General features: G+C 59.1%; 1 protein-coding gene across 3 annotated transcripts in view; it reads right to left on the bottom strand.

Moving 5' to 3' along the window:
* Nucleotides 1–2,702: 2,702 nt before the first annotated feature.
* Nucleotides 2,703–18,307, bottom strand: part of FADS2 (fatty acid desaturase 2) — a 35,907-nt gene continuing 20,302 nt past the window's right edge. For all 3 annotated transcript variants that reach the window (XM_036122283.2, XM_036122282.2, XM_036122281.2), the window contains 7 exons: nucleotides 11,203–11,263; nucleotides 10,737–10,813; nucleotides 6,043–6,140; nucleotides 5,773–5,869; nucleotides 5,423–5,502; nucleotides 4,847–4,972; nucleotides 2,703–4,494 (listed from right to left, as the gene is read on the bottom strand). In XM_036122283.2, the coding sequence (XP_035978176.1) occupies nucleotides 4,443–4,494; nucleotides 4,847–4,972; nucleotides 5,423–5,502; nucleotides 5,773–5,869; nucleotides 6,043–6,140; nucleotides 10,737–10,813; nucleotides 11,203–11,263 (591 nt within the window). In that variant the 3' untranslated portion in view covers nucleotides 2,703–4,442. The remainder of the gene's footprint in view (nucleotides 4,495–4,846; nucleotides 4,973–5,422; nucleotides 5,503–5,772; nucleotides 5,870–6,042; nucleotides 6,141–10,736; nucleotides 10,814–11,202; nucleotides 11,264–18,307) is intronic.

The following is an 18,307-nucleotide window of genomic DNA, read 5'->3' on the forward strand; positions in this document are numbered from 1 at the left end:
GACCTGTCCCTAATTCTGGATTCTTGAACCAGGTGATTTGGAAGAAAGAACTAAATGCCTTCAACATCCAAAGAAACATTTATGAGGGCAGAGGGCAGTGGAGACTTGGTCTTCAAATGCTAGCATGCGAGGTGGCCGCTGGTTGTGTGTGCTTGGCCAGGCTGATTCGAAATGTCCAATGCAGCCCAGAGAACCCCGAGTTCCTGGACCCGGGCCACGCCTTCCCCTCTGGCCTCAGTCTTTTCCCAAAAGTGCTTGTAGGCACTCCTGGGATCCACAGTGTCTCATTTCCATGTCAGGTGTCAGACCAGGGGCTTTGTGAGAAGCTGCATCCTGTCCAGAGTGACGCCCCTCTCCAGGGACGGTGCAGCTAGGACAGCTGAGGAGTCCTGATTGGCCCAAGGCACTATCTCCTGAGCAGTGATCGGTGACTCCCAAAGGCAATTGGAGCCCAGGGCTGCCACCCCCACCCTGCCCCTTGTCACCAAAGGCCTCCTCTCTCCTCCCAACGGACCAAGAGGGTTTCTGAGTGGCCCACCGGACGCCTAAGGAACTTGCCAGGGCACTGACCACCGCTGCGGCTCCAGGTCCACGCACAGCCCAGGCTGCTGGGCCAGCCCCTCCTCGGGGCCCAGCGCCCTGCACGTGCCCAGGCCACCCACCAAGCTGAGCAGGCTCTCAGCCCCCCAGGTACTCCTTCCACTGTCTCTGCCCCCTCTGGCCAGCTGCTGGGCCTCTTGGGAGTGGTCTGACATTTGACATGATGGTGTTGGGGGACGTCTTGTTCTGGGAAACAGCCCTTGCCTTGAGGGAGTGGAGGACATGGCCAGGCAGAGTGCGGGGTAAGGAGCAGGGATCCAGCTGCTGCCACCGTGTGGCCTCTGGCCAGTTCTTGCCCTTCTGGTCCCAGCCTCCACCGAGAATGGAAGTTTCGGGTCTTGTGATCACTCAGGACCACCCATGTCAGGGACTCATGACTTTGGGATGGGGTGCGAGGGTGGAGAAACCCATGACTCCGTGTTGGGCAAGAGCCTCCACAGAGTCTGGGGACAGGAGAAACAATTAAGCAGAGAGCAGGTATGGGTGTCCCCAACTTCGTGCCGCCAGGGTAAGAATACTTGAGCACAAAGACTGTGTGGGGGGAAAAAGCCACAGTGAGGGGCGCCTGGGTGGCTTAGTCGTTAAGCGTCTGCCTTCGGCTCAGGTCGTGATCCCAGGGTCCTGGGATCGAGCCCCACATCAGGCTCCCTGCTTGGCAGGGAGCCTGCTTCTCCCTCTCCCTCTGCTGTCTGTTCCCCCTGCTTGTGCTCTCTCTCGCTCTGTCAGATAAATAAATAAAATCTTTAAAAAAAGGAAAAAGCCACAGCGAAGATCCAAGTGCCCGCTGACCTGATCCAAGATTTAGCTGGTGCCCTCAGAGCCACAACGTCCTCCAAGCCCATCAGTCCTCCCCACCACTCTCCCTGTCCCCAGGAGCCTGCTTGGCGCAGGGGATGAACTTAGAGCTGGTGGGGTGGCGGGGCCTGTAATGTCCCATCCTGGGGGACCAGGAGCCACGCCCTGCCCAGGTAGGAGGCAGAACACAGGCACAGGTAAGAAGGATGGAAGGTGTGTTCCTCGTGGTCTTCCAGCCTCGAAGACCTCTCTACTGGAAGGGCCAGGCCAAGGCTCACAGGTGTGGAGAGTGACAGCATCACGGCAGCCCAGTGCCTTCCCTATACAAATGGCGGGACTGGTCCAGAGGACCAGGGCACAGGGCTCACCCGAGGCCACTCAGTGGGTCTCTGCCTCCTGGCTCAGGGCTCCTTCCTGCAAACCTGGGTCCTACTGCTGAGTCCCTGCACTCACTGGGGAACCACCCCCACCCTACCTGGGACAGCTGGCCGTCCCTGCCCGTGATACTGGGGTCACGGGGAAAGCAAGAGGGGCACGAGGGTCTACCCCACAGCCCTGCTGGGAGGAGACACAAGGCCAGGCGCTGGCTATGCCGAACCCCTTGGCCCTTCGCTGGCACACCTAGCTTCACCTGCTGGCCGAGCCAGCCCGCAGGCAGGGGAGCAGGGCAGCATGTGGGCTTCTGGTACAGTGGAAGGCAAACAGTACCAGTGCTCCTGGCACAGCCCTGTGGACTTTGCCCAGGCTTGGCGGTAGGACAGACCCAGGATTCACGGTCTGCTGCTGCCTGTGAACCTGGTGGCCCTGGGCTGAGACGGCATGGGTGTCTCCCCAGGGTGTGGGGACCAAATGAGCCCCTGAGCTGGACCCAGGGGCCATAGGATGGAAGCATAGGTCTCCAGGACTTTCCAAAGCCCCTTCTGAGAGTCTCTTTGCCCCCCAGCGCTCTGTGCATTGACCAGAAAATTGTGAGCAGACAGCTGGTCCCAGGAGGAACTAGGAACAGAGATGGGGAATGGGGAGGTCAGGAATGTGCTTCTCCTTGTTGCCCTCCAGAGACCTTCCAGAAAGCCTCCTTTGGCTCCAGCGGCCATGTGTGGGGTTGGGTTTGTGTGAATGCACTTCAGGGGAGGGGAGAGAAGTTCTCTCCTGAGCAGAGGCAGCAGGGGATGGGGGTCGGGTGACTGCAGCTGGGGAGGGGACAGCAAAAAGCCTGCCTCCACCAGCATGGGCCTCCTCCCCGGTGCCCCGGCTACAAAGCCCCTTCCTCGGTCCCGACAGCCCGCCCAGCATTAACGTGCAAGAAATGAGAATAAAATTACTTTTATTTCCAAAAAATGTAGGGGTGGGGAAGTGACATGGTAAAAATTAACATCAGTTCCCTATGGATCCATTCTGTCTCTAGGGAAGGACAGCTCTGAGGGCCTGTGTTCTTGGCGGGAGGGCCTCGGGGGGCCCACGTTGCCATGGCAACCCACAGGTCTGTCACACAGGATGCGTCCCCCGTGGCTGGCCAGAGCTGGGGGACGACAGCCCTCCCCCACAGGCCCCCACTTTGAGCTCCCCTCCCCCGAAGCTAAATATTGGTTAGTGGGTTAGATTTCCGAATCTAGCAGCCCCGGGTGCCTCCCTCCCTCTCACTCCCCATCCCCTCCGCCGCCCGGCCTCCAGCCCTCAAACTTCTTGTTGCAGTTTTCACTGGGCCCTCATCATATCTCCCTCCCAAACCCCCAGATCCTCAGGGTCATCTTCTCTGGCACTGCCTCCCCCTGGGCCCCTGCTGCCCTCTCGACAGCAGCGGCTCCTGCAGCCCCCACAGTTGGGGTCCCTGTGGCCTCCGTGAGTGAGCCGGGCAGGCTCAGCCCACGGCGGGGCCCGGAGAGGCAGGTGGTAAAAGGTTGACAAGGCCCAGCCCTGTTGTCGCTCCCCCTGTCAGAATGTATCTATAACAAAAGGTTAAAAAAAACAGGACAGGAGAGAGCGGAAGATAGTGTGAGCACGTCCACACTGGCAGTCCCAGCATGGGGAGGGGCTGTGTGAGACGCCCTCCTGCAGCTTGAAGGGCTCAAGGCCACTTGGCCAAGCAGCTAGAGACTGACTAGCACTGCCTGGCAGGTAACGGGGCGCTTCAGAGAAGGGTCCGATCACTCCAGAATCTTAGGTCTCCCAGCCCCGTCAAACATCTGAAGGGGATGTGGGGGGTGGGGCAGGGCTGAGCCAACAGGCCGGCTAATCCTCTGACCGGGCCATGGCCTTGGCCAAGCCCACCTTCAGGATGGCCGCCTTGGCCCCCAGGTCCCAGGCTGTGGAGCTGGGGAGACATGGCAGATGGTGGGATGGAACAGCACAAGCCTCGGGTCAGGGGGCTCCCATGGGGCGAGGACACTTGCCTGGGCCCCGAGGTCTGAGCTGGCTGCACTGCAGGCAAAGGGAGCCAGGGTCAGGGCCAGGACCCTGGACATCTGAAGAGAAGGGGTGCCAGCAGGGAGGCCCCGAGCCCCGGTCCCAGTGTGGGCCGGGAGGGGGTCGGGTGCATCGAGCACACACTCCCTACCACCGGGCACGGGGTCGGGGCCAGGGCCACTGGGGCCATGTCAGAGGGCGGGGCCAGGCCTGCAGACCAGGGAGCCGTGGTGCCCAACTAGGACCCCAGGTCCCCCACGGACCTCAGGAGTATCGGAGGAAGACAAGGCAGTGTGAGGCCTAGAGGCCAGGCAAGAAGAGGGGGTGTTACGGGCCGTATCTGTGGACCTCTGGTCTGGCAGAAGTTGGGGGCCGGGACAGAGCACCTCTCTCTGCTCCTGGGGGTGGGAGCTGGGAGAAGGTGAGGGGCCACCTGATAGAGGGCGGCCCCATGAGGGAGGGTGTCAGAGAGAGAAGCGAAGCGAAAGCGGAGAGAAAAACAGCAGAAAGACCAAAAATGGGATCCCCAAGCCAGCATGTACCCCAACCTCGTGGACACCCCTCAGAACAAAAGCCCACCCTTCCCTGTGGCCAGCACTCCCACCTGCTCCCCCTTCCCCGTGGGTGCCCCCAGGGCTGTTGCTTCATTTGTGGAGGTAGGCGTCCAGCCACAGCTCCCCGGACTTCTTCAGACACCTGGGAAGAGGAGGGGACCGTCAGGGGAGCCCTAGGGAGAGGGTGGCTGCAGAGGCCGCGCTGGGGGTGCGGTGCTTCTCAGCTCTCAGCGGGGCTGCAGGGTTGCCTGCTCAGGGCTCCCCGGGGAACCCCTGGAGGAAGGATAAAGGGAGGGTCCCCATCCAGCCCAGAGCGAAGCCAGGTCATTCCTAGTAAGGGAGGTGGCCCGGCGGGGACACGGGCCAGGAGGGCTCATCCCCTCTGGTGGCTGTCAGTCCCCAACGTGGGCAGTCCCAGCTGCGCGCCTCTCGGTCTCTTCCTTGGGCCCCAGGAACCCCACGGCCCCCCCCCACCCCCCCCCCCCCCCGCTTACCTGATGATGTCCAGCATGGCCCTCAGCAGCGGCTTCTCCTGGTACTTGATGCCGTGCTTGGCGCACAGGGACTTCACCAGCGGTGCGACCTTGTGGAAGTTGTGCCGAGGCATGGTGGGGAAGAGGCTGGGGAGAGCGGGGACAGGGTGAGGGCGCCCCCGCCTCCGCTCACAGCCCGCACAGACATGGGCGGTCAGGGCCAGGGAGACCCTGTCCACAGCTCTCCCTGTGCGGCCCCCCGCCCCTCCCCAGGAGACCGGCGCACGGGGGCGGGGGGAGCTGGGCCTCTGTTTCCCTGTCAATAAAGGGATCAACCCCCCTGCCCTGCCAGGCTTGCAGGATCAAGGGAGACCTCTGTAATGACAAAGCTTGGGCCACTCAGGAGGGGTGGCTGTCATAGGGCCGTGTAAGCCCCTTCCCCTCACCTCAGTGGGCTGGCTGCAGAGCCACGCTCGGGGCCTGGCCAGGGTGGAGAGGGAAGCCCCCATGTGCTGCCCGTGCCCGGATGGGGCTGGTGACCTCTTCCCTCCCCCGGTGCCACCCGCCTTCCCAGCCTGCCCGCCCGCTCGCGCTCACTGGTGCTCGATCTGGAAGTTGAGGTGCCCGCTGAACCAGTCGTTGAACAAGGACTGCTCCACGTTGCAGGTGGCTACCAGCTGCGGAGGGGAGGGGTGAGAGGCCAGGACAAGGGAGAAGGAAAGGCTTCGTCTCCTTCCCATGAGGCCCACCCCTCCCTAACAACCCACCCGGCCTAGAGACCTCGGCCCGCCCAGATCCCCCACCGGTCCCGTCCAGCGGAAGGCCACAGGCAGCCCCAGGGAAGCCCAGTACAGCACCGGGCCCACTGAGCAGCCGAGTGCTGGAGGCCGGGGAGATGGACCCACAGGCTCCACTGGGCCCCGGTGACCAGCTCTGGCTGCCCTCACCTGGCTGCTGAACCAGTCGCGGTAGGGCTCATGGTCAATCTCCATGACGAGGTGGTTCATCTGTGTGACCCACACAAACCAGTGGCTTTCCAGGAACCTGGAAGAGAGCACAGCTCAGCGCGGGAGCCACGGGAGTTGCCACGGGGCCCGGCCACGGTGGGAACAGACCCTCTCCCTCAGCCCCAGACGGCCTGGGCAGGAAGTGGGGAGCTCAGAGCCCTTCCGCACGGGCCCTCCTATCAAAGTCCTGTCAAGGCCAAGCGCAGGTACCTGATGAAGTTGAGGAAAAGGACGGCTCCCAGAATGCCATAGAAAGGGACGTAGGTGATGAAGAACCGGGCATAGTAGCTTATAGCCCAGGCCAAGTCCTGCAGAGAGAACGAGATTGGATACGGGACCACCACCCACCCCGGCACCACGTCCTGATCACCGATGTGCACACAGCCCTCCCACGCCCCGCGAGGCAAAGGTGTCCAAGAACCCCCAACAGGCCTCGAGGAAGTTGGGCACCAGGCCCACGGAGGATGTGATGCTTGCTTGCACAGGGTTGGTGACCGTCTTTGTTTCCAGGGAAATGCTGAGTGAGCCGCAGGAGGGGGCTGGGGGCTTTGCTTCAGGGAAACAGGGCAGGGACCAGGAGATATCAGCCAGGAGCAGCCCTTTCACGGCCCCAGGGATTCTGAATGTACATGGACCTCCCCCCCACCAACAACTGCCCTTCGGCCATGTCCTTCTTACCCATCAGCACCTGGGATCTCTTTCCTGGCAGGGCAAAGACCGACGATACTGTCCATCTTCTCCATATGGGCCCCCCCCCAGCTACTTCTCACATGCTAGTCGCCCCCCCCGCCCCGTGCCCAGTTCTCCTGTCCCCTCTCCCTTCCTGCCCCTCGCTGGGGTGGTCATGGGATCCTGAGCTTGCAGGTCTTCCCTCACCTGGACAAGCGCTTCCCTCGGCTGCCCTGACTGCCCCACCCTCCACGGCAAACCTCCCAGCCAGGTGCTCTGTGGAGGGTGTCCCTCTCTCCCCACCACCTCTCTTCAACCCGAGGCTGCGTGCCTCCACTGGGCCATAGCGGGAGCCTCCCGTTGGTCTCCTGCTCTCCCTCGGGTACCATGGCAACCAGAGCCACCTTCTTAGCCCCAATAGAAGAAGCTGCCTTTCCCACAGAGCTCAGTGGGATCAGGACGAACCCTCTCTTGGGCCACCCTGACCCAGCTTATTCCTGCCTCGGGGCCTTTGCACGGTTTCCTCCCCCCCCATCACTTTTCCTCTCCAGAGCCTTGGCAGGGTAGTGATCCGAGCACAGGCACTGGGTCGGGCTGCCCGTGTGAGTCCCGGCTCCCTGCTGGCTCTGTGTGGTGATGTATTCAGCTGGGCCTCCGTGCCCCCATCTGCAGGCTGGGGAGAGACCTCCCACTGAAGTTGGCCATGGGTTGGCCATGTATTGCAACAGTGAGTGTAGCCGGCAAGGAAAAGCTCTGAACGACTCTAACCCAGTCCCTTTGCGCTTTGTCGCCATGGAGATCTTCCCCACATGGGTGGTGACGCTGCCATCCTCAGAGCCCCCACTCGCCTCCTTCCCCACTAGGGGATACAGGATGAGATCCAGCCCCTGGGTAGGGCGCATGGGCCCTCTGCACGCCAGCCCGCCAACCTGGCCTCGTGCAGCCAGTCTCCCGACCCACGTGCACCCGGCCAGGCCAGGCTCTGTCACACTGCAGGGTCGCTTCCATCTGGGCCTCCTGCCCGCCCTCGTCTACTTGGCAAACTCATCCTCAAGTCTGCGTGCAGTTAAGCTCCTCAAACTCCGTGAATGCCTCCTCTCTATTCGCGGGCGGAGTTGGGTGCTGGGAGCCAAAGGAGGGCCTTCAGGAGCACTGTGCCTGGAAGGACAGGCTTATAAAGAGATCCCTTCAATACCGTTTGGAAGGTGACAGAAGCAAGGGGAGCATGGGGGTGGTCCTGACATGACGCTCGAATTTAGGAAAGGCCTCCATCGGGAGATGGACACGAAATGATGGGAGACCCAGAGCAAGGCCCACAGCCCCAAGGAGGAGACACAGATTCCAGAACGATCTAGGAAGCCTGGGCAGTTGCGTTTGGGGACTGCTTAGTCGTGAGGAATCCAGGCTGGTCCCTGCAGGGGTGTCGTCAGCTGAGGAGGCGAGCAGAGGGGAGCAGCTGGGAGGTCTGCGGGAAGGGAGAGTCTGGATGGGCGGCAGTGGGCCCCGGGCATGACCTGGGATCCAGCGAGGGGTCTTTAAGGGGGTGGGAGAAGCAAGCATTACAAGTTCTGCTCCTACACTTCATCACATTCGCCTTCGTTTCTTTCGTGTGTGTACGTAGTACAGTAGAAAATACATGTATATCCATGCGACCGGTCTTATTTCTTTTTGTGCAGAGCGACCCACGACCCCGGAACCACTGGTTTCAGGGATAGGGTGTGAAGCATATGCGGGGGTAATAGAGAGGTGGAGGAGAACCAGCAGAGGTGGGACTTGGAAGCTGACAGGGAGAATTTCAGGAGAGAGTGGTTTGTGGTGTCGGACGCAGAACCTCCAGGGAGGGCGGCTGAGAAGCATCTCCAGGATACGGTCACCACCAACACTGCCGGGGGGCAAAAACCTCCCTCCTTGAGGCTCTCCGAGTGCATCAAGCCCTCTCCTCCACATGACTGGCGTCTGGGCCTGGATAAGCCTTCACTGTGGGGGACTGTGCCGTGCCCGACACGATGCTCGGCAGCATCCCCGGTTGGATGCCCACCAGATGCCTGATGCCAGGAGCACCCAATCTCCCCTGCGTTGTGACAATCAAAAAGGTCTCCAGATACTGCCAACTGGCCCAAGAGAATTGCTCCTGTCAAGGACCACAGCCCCAAGCCAGGGCTGCACTTGGCACCTAAGCTCGCTGTTACCGTAAATCAGAAAAGCGCAGCGCAGGACCCACCTCTGCCCCACGCAGTCACGGACCCCTGGGGGTGCGGGACACCGGATCTTATCTTCCCTGAATCCTCAGCACCGAGCACTGACTGCAGTCAGCTGCTTCAAAGAAGGAGCCTAAGCCTGGAGGCCTATCCCTCCCACCCAGCTGGAGCCCTACTCCCCAGTTGGGTCAAGGGCAGGGCTGCCCAGACTCCCCACCACCGAGCGGGGGGCCCCGAAAGACCTAGGGGCCCTATCAGATTTCCCTGGGTCTGCCATCTGATCCCATCCAGGCACAGTCTTATTTCCTTTCCTGTTGTCCTTATTGAGCGCTTTGTCCCTTGGGGAACAAGCACAGTAAAAAGAAAAGTATATATTTAGGCAGGAGTCATAAAAGTTCATTAAAATACGCCCAGCAGCACCACGAAACCCCACAGAGCAGGGCTCAAACTCCTCTTCAGCTAGAGTGACTCCTTCCAGGCCCCAGGGAGCCCAGTGGAAACAGTAGTTACCATAGGCGAGAGATCTGGGCTCAAATGCCCATCACGCAACTGACCCAGAAAGTCCGTCCCTCCGGCCCGTGTCACTTCACTCATAAGCCAGGGTCAAATGACATAATGAGGGTGGCCGTGCTGCGACATAGTAAGTACGGATGAAAGGCTCACTTCTGGGAAAATATCGTGCCCTAGAAGTGGGTGGTACTGCTTCTACCAACACAGGACTGGCAGAGACTTCCAGAGCCCCGCTGCCTCGCTCACCCCCACACCCCCACCCGGGGCTCCTGAGTCCCAGTCCTGGACATCAGCAGAATCAACAGGCGTGGCCCCTTTGCCCACAGTTTCAATGAGAGAGGACAAGGCAAAGTACTCTGAAGCCCTGCAAACGCTATAGAAATATGAGGGACTGTTACTTGAGAGATTGGTAGCTGAAGTGGGGGGGGACAGTACAGGACACGGCCTAAGTTCTAAGGGCCTGACCCACCCCTTGGTGTCACCCTGGGCAAGTCCCCAAACTCTCAGAGTCCCGATATTTTCCTTTATAAAACTGGACTAAGAAAACAAACCAACCAACCCGTGATCCTAAGTGACCCTCCACTTGGTCTCCAGGGCAGGGGGCACTGTCCCTGTCCCCACGAACCCCACTTTGCCGCAGACTGCCTGTTGGTGACTACTCCATCCAGGTCATTCTGATCACCTTTCATGCCGAATCCCGCCTGCACATGCACATAAAGCCAACGACAGGGGCGTGCACCGCACGCACTCTCTCTCTCTGGACACAGAATCTGGAGCTTGCACCAAGCCTGGTGTTACAGGCTGGATCGTGTCCCCTAAAATGCACATGTTGAAGCCCTCATCCCAGGGCCTCGCAGGACTTTATTTGGAGATAGGGTCGTGGCCGATGGGGTCAATAGGGTGGGCTCTAGCTCACTGCAACCGGCGTTCTTAAGAAAGGGGACTCTGGACGCAGACACAGATGAATGCAGGGACAACGATCCCGAGACCCAGGCAGAAGACCCAGCCGCCCAGCAGCCAGGGACACTGGCCCGGACCAGGTCCTGCCTAACTGCCCACAGAAGGACCTACGCGGACAACACCTCGCCTTGGACTTCTGGCCTCCAGAACTCTGATGCCGCATCTCTGCCGTGGGACAGAGCGGCCTTGGCGTGTAGGCTGAGCAAACGAATCCACCTCTCAGCTCAGCCACTGCCCGGCTGCTCTCCCTTTACCACGGAGAGCGCGGCGTGCCCCGGCCACGGGGTCTCGGGGGATGCGGGGACGCGGGAGGCAACGGCCGGGGTGGCGGACAGGCGGGCCCAATTTGGCTCTCATCACGTCGCCTTCAGGAGCTTTCTGAGGGAGCTCTGCAAAGGCCGTGGCCCCCCACTGGCCCCGCGGGGTGTGGGTACAGGGGAACGTGTAGGGATGTGGCAGAGATCCTGGCAGCCCCAGAGCAGGTCCCTTCCTGAGAGTGCCGAGGCCGCCCACCCCCCCACCCCGGGGGCAGGTGCCCCCGGGGCCCACCTGTACCCCTTGACTCACCACCCAGTCTCGGCGTGAGATCATGGTCGTGATGATCTGGTACTGGAAGTACAGGGGGATGAGCATTGGCGGCCCGACTGCGGGGAGAGCAGGGGTACTTAGAGGCATCCCGTCCCAGCGCACCGGGCTGGGCAGTCAGGGGGAGCCCGGCGAGCACTGAACTGGGGGCCCAGCTCCGCAGCTCCCAGGCAGAGGCAGCAACCTGTGCCTGAGGAGGGGCTGGGAGCACACGTCCCCCTTCCCCCTGCCGCCCCCTTTCCCTACCCAGGGGCCCCCGAGTGTGGGACCCTGGGCCTCTGGGTCCTGTCTGCACCATGTGCCAGGAGCAGTTTACTCGAGATGGATGGCCCTTCCTGCTCAAACAGGCTCAGGGGCGATTCCTGGGTCTAAAGAGGTGGCAGGTGGTTGGGGGGGAGGACAGATGGCCATTCTGGGGTGTGGCTGGAGGGCAGCCCCCAACACTCACTCAGGAGGAAGTACTTGTGCTGGTGGTTGTAAGGCAGGTATTTGAGCTTCTTCTTGCCGTACTGAGGAGAGAGAAGAGAGGGTGAGCACCCGCCCAGGCCCCCCCGCCCGCTCTGCAGTCACCGTTCCTGACCTGTCAGTCCACACCCTGGGACCTCAAGGCTGGGCCCCTCCGGCCCTCTGGCTCCTAGCTGCTCCGGCCGACACTGGCCACCATTTCCTCGGCCCCAGCTTTGTCCCATCCAGGCCTCAGCTCACGCCCTCCTCTGCCAGCCCACGAGGCTGGGGCTTCTGAAGCTGAGGCTCAGGGTCAAATCACTGCTCAAGGCCACACGAGAAATGGGCCCAGCTGGGATCTGAACCCAAGAAAGCTGACTCAGAGCCCACATGGCAGGCACCAAATAAATGTTTGTGGAGTGAATGCACAACTGAACAACGCATACGGGGTCCCACCGAGGGAGCTCCTTGGCCAGTCTCCACCCCTTTGAGAGTGAGAAAAGCTCCCTGGGCATGCTGGGGAGCTCCCCAGAGCCCGCAGGAGCCGGGAGAACACAGATTAGGGCCTGGGGAATTGTTAACAGTCACCGGGCTGGGAGCATCTACCTCCCCAGAGCCCCCTGCAACTTTCCAAAGCTAATCACTTCTCCCAGGCAGATAGCTTTTAGTTGAGGGTGCCGGCAGGCCGGGGACCCACCCAGGGTACCCTGATGCCCAGACAGTCACAGCGAGGAAGGCCGCACTGGGACCTGGGCATCCTCACTGCACCAAGCCGCTCAGGCCATGCTGAGCACGAGCCTGTAGGGAAGTCACTGCCCCACGGGTCCCTGGAGCCCTTCAGTGCTAGGGTCCAGCTCTCTGCAGACCAGCCCACCTTGCTCCCTGGGGACTGAGACCATAAGGTGTTGCTCAGAGAGTGACCCCCGCTCTTGCTTTCGGTGCCAAGATCTGCCAGGATCACCGGTACAGATCTCTTAGCCCCCGCGCCCCCACCCCATTTGGCACCCAAATCACTGGTGGTTAAGAGGAGCCGATGAGAGCACAGGCATAAACGCCGGGGGGCTGGGACCCACTGCCCCTCACTCGCCCTTCCCCGGGCCCAGCCCTTTGCAGGTGCTCATTCCTATTTATTGTACTCAGGAGATGGAGACACGTTATGGATGGAGAGACCCCGGATGTTGGCTGAGCCAACGCCGCTGTCTGCAGGGGGGAGCGGAGAGGGTAGCGACCATCAAAATCGCAGGGAGGGCCCACGACGCCTGCAAGTTGGAGCCCTGGATGGGAAAGAAGCCCAGCTTGCCCCCAGGACCGGCGTCTTGGCACCAGTAGCTGTGGTCACGGCCCATCTGGCCGAAGCACCACCAGAACCGACCCCTTTGTCCCGTGTGGCCTCTTGTGCCTTGGCAGGGGTCTCACTCATCCCCGGAAAGTGTGGCCATTGGCACAAGGACGGTCACTAAGGCCGGGGCTGAGGCTGGCCTTGGAGAGGTCCTAGCCAAGGAGGCTTCAAAGGCAGCCTTGGAAGATTTCTCAGAGGAGGGAGTAGAGGGGCACCCACTCAGTGGCCTGTCGGGGTTCCAGGGAGCATATGGCCCCTGGATCCTGCTCTAACCTCCTCCCAGAAGCCAGGAAACAGACCCACAGGGCCAGCCTCTGTGTGCAGGCTTCTCGGCCCTGAACAGGAGCCCTCCCTGCCACAGCTCTGCCCATGGGTCATCCCAGGAGGTGGCCCCAGGCCCCATGGACCCTCTCAGGCTAATTAGACTCCTGGGAAGTGACACTAAGGGCAGCCCAGACAGGTGGGCGGACCAGAGAGTTCCCATAGAAGGACCCAGGGGCGGCTAAGCTGCTGGGGTGGGGGGGAAGGACACCAGGGGATTCATTTGAAGTTGCGTTTCCGTAGTAAGCATGCTGTTCCCATTGATTTATGGAGGCCTCTGGGGAGCGACAGGTCCCACACGCTGACGCTCCCCCAGCTGCCCCTGGCCCCCACGTGGGCCCCTTCAATGCTGCAGACTGTCCTGCAGCAGCTGCCGGGTCCCCGGCCTCTCTGTCAGGCCCTGGGGGTTCCCAGGCTCAGGGAGGCAGGCCCTTAGGATTCAGACACAATTCAGCATTTGAGCAAATTGCTCCACACACGCTCTCCTCTGCCCCGCCATGAGCTGTGGGTCCCCGCCTCATCCAGTGGGGGTCCGATGGGCACTTCCCGGGGCTGCCGAGGGACCGGCCGATGATGTGGGCATCACAGTCCTTCGGGAACAGAATGGGGAGCTGCGGTCCCAGCAACACGCACAGCTGTGTGTGGTGACCCACCGAACGGTCACTGCACGTCTGTTCCCAGCTTGGTGACCTCAGGCGGGGCAACTAACTGCAAGGCCACCTGTCAGGGTATGGCTGGCCCACAGCACCCACTTTCCTCGGAAAACCAGAGAGCACACGCTTGCTCTGACGATGCGTGGCTACCTTGCTGGCTTGGCTCTCTGCCAGCGTCTAGCCCCGTAAGTCATGGGCGCAGGGAGCGCTGGAAGAGGGCTTTAGAACGTCCCGAGCTGGGGGGAGGGCCCCTGGCATCTCAATTCATCAGAAAGCTGGAGGGACCCAACAAGCCAGTTCCCTGAGGTCCAGCAGGTAGTGGCCCTGGGCAGGTTCCTGCGGGACCCAGAAGCCCCAGCTGGGAGCAAGACAGCCTGGGTTTGGGTGGCGGCACTGCCTTTTCCCGCTAGAACCTCAAGCAAGTTACTTCCCGTCTCTCGGCCTTAGCCCTTCCATCTTGAAATGGGCGTGATGAGAGCCCCTGCCTCATGGTTAAGCAAAGGTGAAGTGACGTCCTGCGTGCCGGGCCTGGCACGGTGGTGGGTGTGCGGACTCGGTGAGAGTCTGCCCTCCTCCCCACACCTCCTCCCCTCCGGGAGAGTCCTCATCACACACAGGGAGAAAGCTCGGGTGGCTGTCATAGGTGAGGCTCGGGGAAGACAGAGGGTGCTTTCACTCGGGCAAGGCGGCTTGTTGTGGTCGAGAGATGAAAATGGTAGCAGACCAAGGGCTCCCTTTGACGCATTCCCAAGCGGTGGCTCACAGGGGATGCAAATCAGGGCGGAGGGAGGGGGAGCCCTGCCAACCCTGGTGGCCTGGTTTCCCGGAGGTCCCTGCCCCTTTGCCCAGGCTGGGCTGGCCCTCCTGTGCTCACCCTCTCCACAAACCCCGGGCCAGGCTGGGATTGCAGGCTGAGTGCATGCCAGGGGCATGTGCAGGGGACTTTTCAGCTTTGGAACAAAATGTCTGAGGAATGACAAGGGCCTTCCTTGTCCCTTCAGGGTTGGGGGAGGGGAGCTGTCGCAAAGCCCAGTCCCCGCCTCTGGGAACCTACAAACTCCCAGAGAGAAATGAGCTACATAGCCAGGCCGGGCATGCGTAGAATGGCAAGGCCCCGGTCCACGGGCCCTGACAGGAGGGCCCTGGTTGTTCCAAGGGAGGACTGGTCCCTTGGCTGGTTCACAAAGAAGCCTGGAGGGTTGGCTGCAGACAGGCGGTGGGGCAGGGAGAGCGTCCCAGATAGGTGGAAAGGCAGGCTCTCCGGTGAGGAGGCGCAAACACTCATGGCTTCCGAAAGCCCACCTCAATACCACAGGGATAGTGGCCTCCCTGTCGCCCTCTGGGATGTGGCAGACAGATAAAGGGAGGGGCGAAGCCTGCCGCTGACTTCACCTCTATTTAATGCTGTTCTGGAAGCTCCAGAAGTAAGAGAGCTTGAGAAAGAGTGGAGCTATGAGAAAGAGTACCTTTTATTATTTTCAAGGATATAACTGTCTACCCAGGAAACTCAAAAAAGAACCAACTGAAAGACAACTAGGATCGCAGAGAGGCCTGAGCGGATGCCAGCTGGACCCAAGTTACCCACCAAGTATCAACAGCTTCCCGGAACATTGGAGGAACACTGATCCCAATAGCCAAAGTAGGAAAGATCCATGATTGAACTGGAAAAGAAACACCCACGAGACGTATAAAGAAAAGTATAAAACTTTTCTAAGAGGAAAAAAAAAGAGGCTTAAGGAACTGGAGAAACAGGCCTTACTGCAAGATGGAAAGACAGAGTGTGAAGACGATGACTTGTGCTAAGAGGGCTGCCGGCCAGTGATGGAGGGCCAGGGGTGGATGGAGGGCCGCCCAAGTCTCGCAGACGACGCCCCCGTGAGGCTGACCACGCAGCCTGGGCGCGGGGCTCAGGGGGGACACTTTCCCGCACAGATGGGGCCATGCATCCTGATGGGGGTGCTGGGGAACCTGGCTGACTCCAGACAAATGAGAAGGACGGACACCAGCCTACCCACAGCACATGTGGCCAAAGTTAAATAATTCAAAAGTGAAGCCACAAAACACTGAAAATAGTACGAATGGAGAACTTTCTTGGGGCGCTTGGCTGGCTCACTTGGTAGAGCATGTGACTCTCGATCTCGGGGTTTTGAGTTGGAGCCCCACGTTGGGTGTAGAGACTACTTAAAAATAAAATCTTAAAAAAAAAAAAAAGAACTTTCTAAGCATGAAAGAAATTAAAGGAATCTGCAGGAAGGGGGAAAAAAGTGAATACCTCTTTCTACATAAAACAAACAAAATCCTCCCAGAAGTCATAAATAAGACCAAAAGGCAGAGAACTCACGAGGAAAGGGATTTCGCTGCTGAGATCCCTCTACTTAATTTCTGCCTAGCTCTTTGGAGCTGGTTTGTTTACCTGAGCCTGGAGATAAGAGGCCTGGCCTCCTTGCTCTGGAGGCCAGAGGCTGGCTCAACAGCCCCAAGGCCTGGCCACATGGGGCCAGGTGGGTGGCCCTGGTGTGGTGTGTGGTAGGTGGGGCTGGCAGGAGACAAGGCCATTGGACCCACTGCTGCCAGGGTCCCTCCCAGGGCGGCAGCATGCTCTCGTGGACACCGGGGCACAGCTCGACCAGGAGCCCAGCGAATATCTGGCCTTTCCCCCTACACGTGTGTTAAGAGTTGAGGATTTCCACAGGGTGGTCTTTCAAATGCTACTAGCAATGGGGTAACCAGATCTCCGAAACCTCCCACCCGGCCCCGGCCCCAAAGCCGGCACTGAAGAGGTGTCTAGGGAGAGGAAGTGTGGAAGAGGCTTCGCTAGCCATGGCACAGAGCGGAGCTGGTGAGACTAGATTTCTGGTATTAGGGACGCAGAGAACAACTGGCAGGACAGCCACCAGCTCTCCAACAGGAAGCCTCATGCAGAAAGGGAAGCCTTTGATTTCACTCAGCTGAAGGCCCCAAATTAATCAGCTGCATTATCTGGACACCTCTAATCAAAGCTAGCAAACTGCTTCCTAGAAGAAAGAGGCAAGCAGCACGTACTTTGGAAGGGAATATAATCCCTGCCTGGCTTCCCAAGTACTGAATGTTGGCTAATTTCCTGTGCTATTGACCATGTTGCAGAAAATCTGTGTTTCTGCTCAGATATTCTCTTGGGTGGAACTGAGATGGGAAAGACAGGGTACAAACTAGAACTGGAGGGACACGCTCTCTCCTCTCCTTGTTCCAAGTCTCGGATGCCAACACTGTCGGGAATACACCACTGGTGGGAATCCGGGACCCTTCTCCTTCCTCAATGGGCCTCGCTTGAAAGATGCTTACTGAGCCCCTCCTCTGTGCCCGGCACTGGGATGCTTACGAGCTGTACAAAAGCAACAGGATCTTCTAAACTTGGGCTTACCTCATCACCGTACTTCCAAAAGGCAAAGCATAGGTAGATTTTTTTGTAAATTAAACCCTAACATAGAGGCTGTCCCATAGGGGCTCTACTTTCTAAAAAAAAAAAAAAAAGTGTTTAAATGAGGGCATTCTTTAAAGGCATTGGGGGTGATTTTATTAAAAAGAAATTAAGAAGGGCGCCTGGGTGGCTCAGTTGGTTAAGCGGCTGCCTTCGGCTCAGGTCATGATTCCAGGGTCCTGGGATCGAGTCCCGCATCGGGCTCCCTGCTCTGCGGGGAGCCTGCTTCTCCCTCTCCCTCTGCCTACTTGTGTTCTCTCTCTATCTCTCTGTCAAATAAATAAATAAAATCTTTAAAAAAAAAAAAAGAAATTGAGAAGTAGCAACAAGTTTCCCATCTTACAAAACAGCATGGGTCACATGATGCTACAGAAATACAACGGAGCACCGGACAGACCCAGGCAAAGGCCAGATCACTTGGACTACCAGAAAGAGGTCTGTGTTTGGTAAGGCGGCAAGTTGCAGGACAGAATGTCTACGTTTTAATTTTGGTTTTTAAAATGAATATGTGCTGGGGTACCTAGGTGGCTCAGTCGGTTAAGCGTCTGCCTTCGGCCAGGTCGTGATCTCAGGGTCCTGGGATGGAGCCCCGCATTGGGCTCCCTGCTCAGCCGGGGGTCTGCTTCTCCCTCTCACTCGGCCCCTCCCCCCTGCTCATTCTCCCTCTCTCTCTCAAATAAATAAATAAAATCTTTAAAAATAAATAAATAAATACATACATACAAAATGAATGTGCATATGAATATGCACATAAAAGAAATCTGGAAGGATTTATGTACCATGTTTTCATCAGTGGCTATCCTCAGGGGTAAGATCTTTGGGGCAAAGGGGGATGATGGAGGTAATAGGAGATTCACTTTGTGATTTTGTGTATTTCTAGTAATATTTAACTGCTTGTCACAGGTAAATTCTATATTTATACTAAAAATTGAACTAACATAAAAATAAGGCAGTGTGCTAGAGCGGAAGGAAATGACCTCACTCTCAGATCCAGGGCCTCATCCTAGACTAGCCACTAAATTATAGGATCCTGAACACATCCCCTCCTTCCCCGGAGCCTCCCTTTGTCACATCTGGTGAAGCAGGTTGGACCAGACTACGCTGAGGTCCCTCTCCACATCGAGGACTGTGACTCTCCCAATAAGGTTTCCTTGAGCTGGTGTTTGGGGACCACGCTCGAGCCCCGGACCTGCGCCTGCCTGCTGAACTGGGACCAGAGTTCCCTGGCCCCCAGGAAGAAACAAGCCTGGAAATGTTCTTCCCCAACCCATGGGAGGGAGAGAGGCCTCTAACGCTGATAAGGAGCTGGTTCATTATTCATACATGAGGCCATTCCATC

Source organism: Halichoerus grypus, chromosome 11 (genome assembly GCF_964656455.1).
Source record: "Halichoerus grypus chromosome 11, mHalGry1.hap1.1, whole genome shotgun sequence".
Lineage (NCBI taxonomy): Eukaryota > Metazoa > Chordata > Mammalia > Carnivora > Phocidae > Halichoerus > Halichoerus grypus.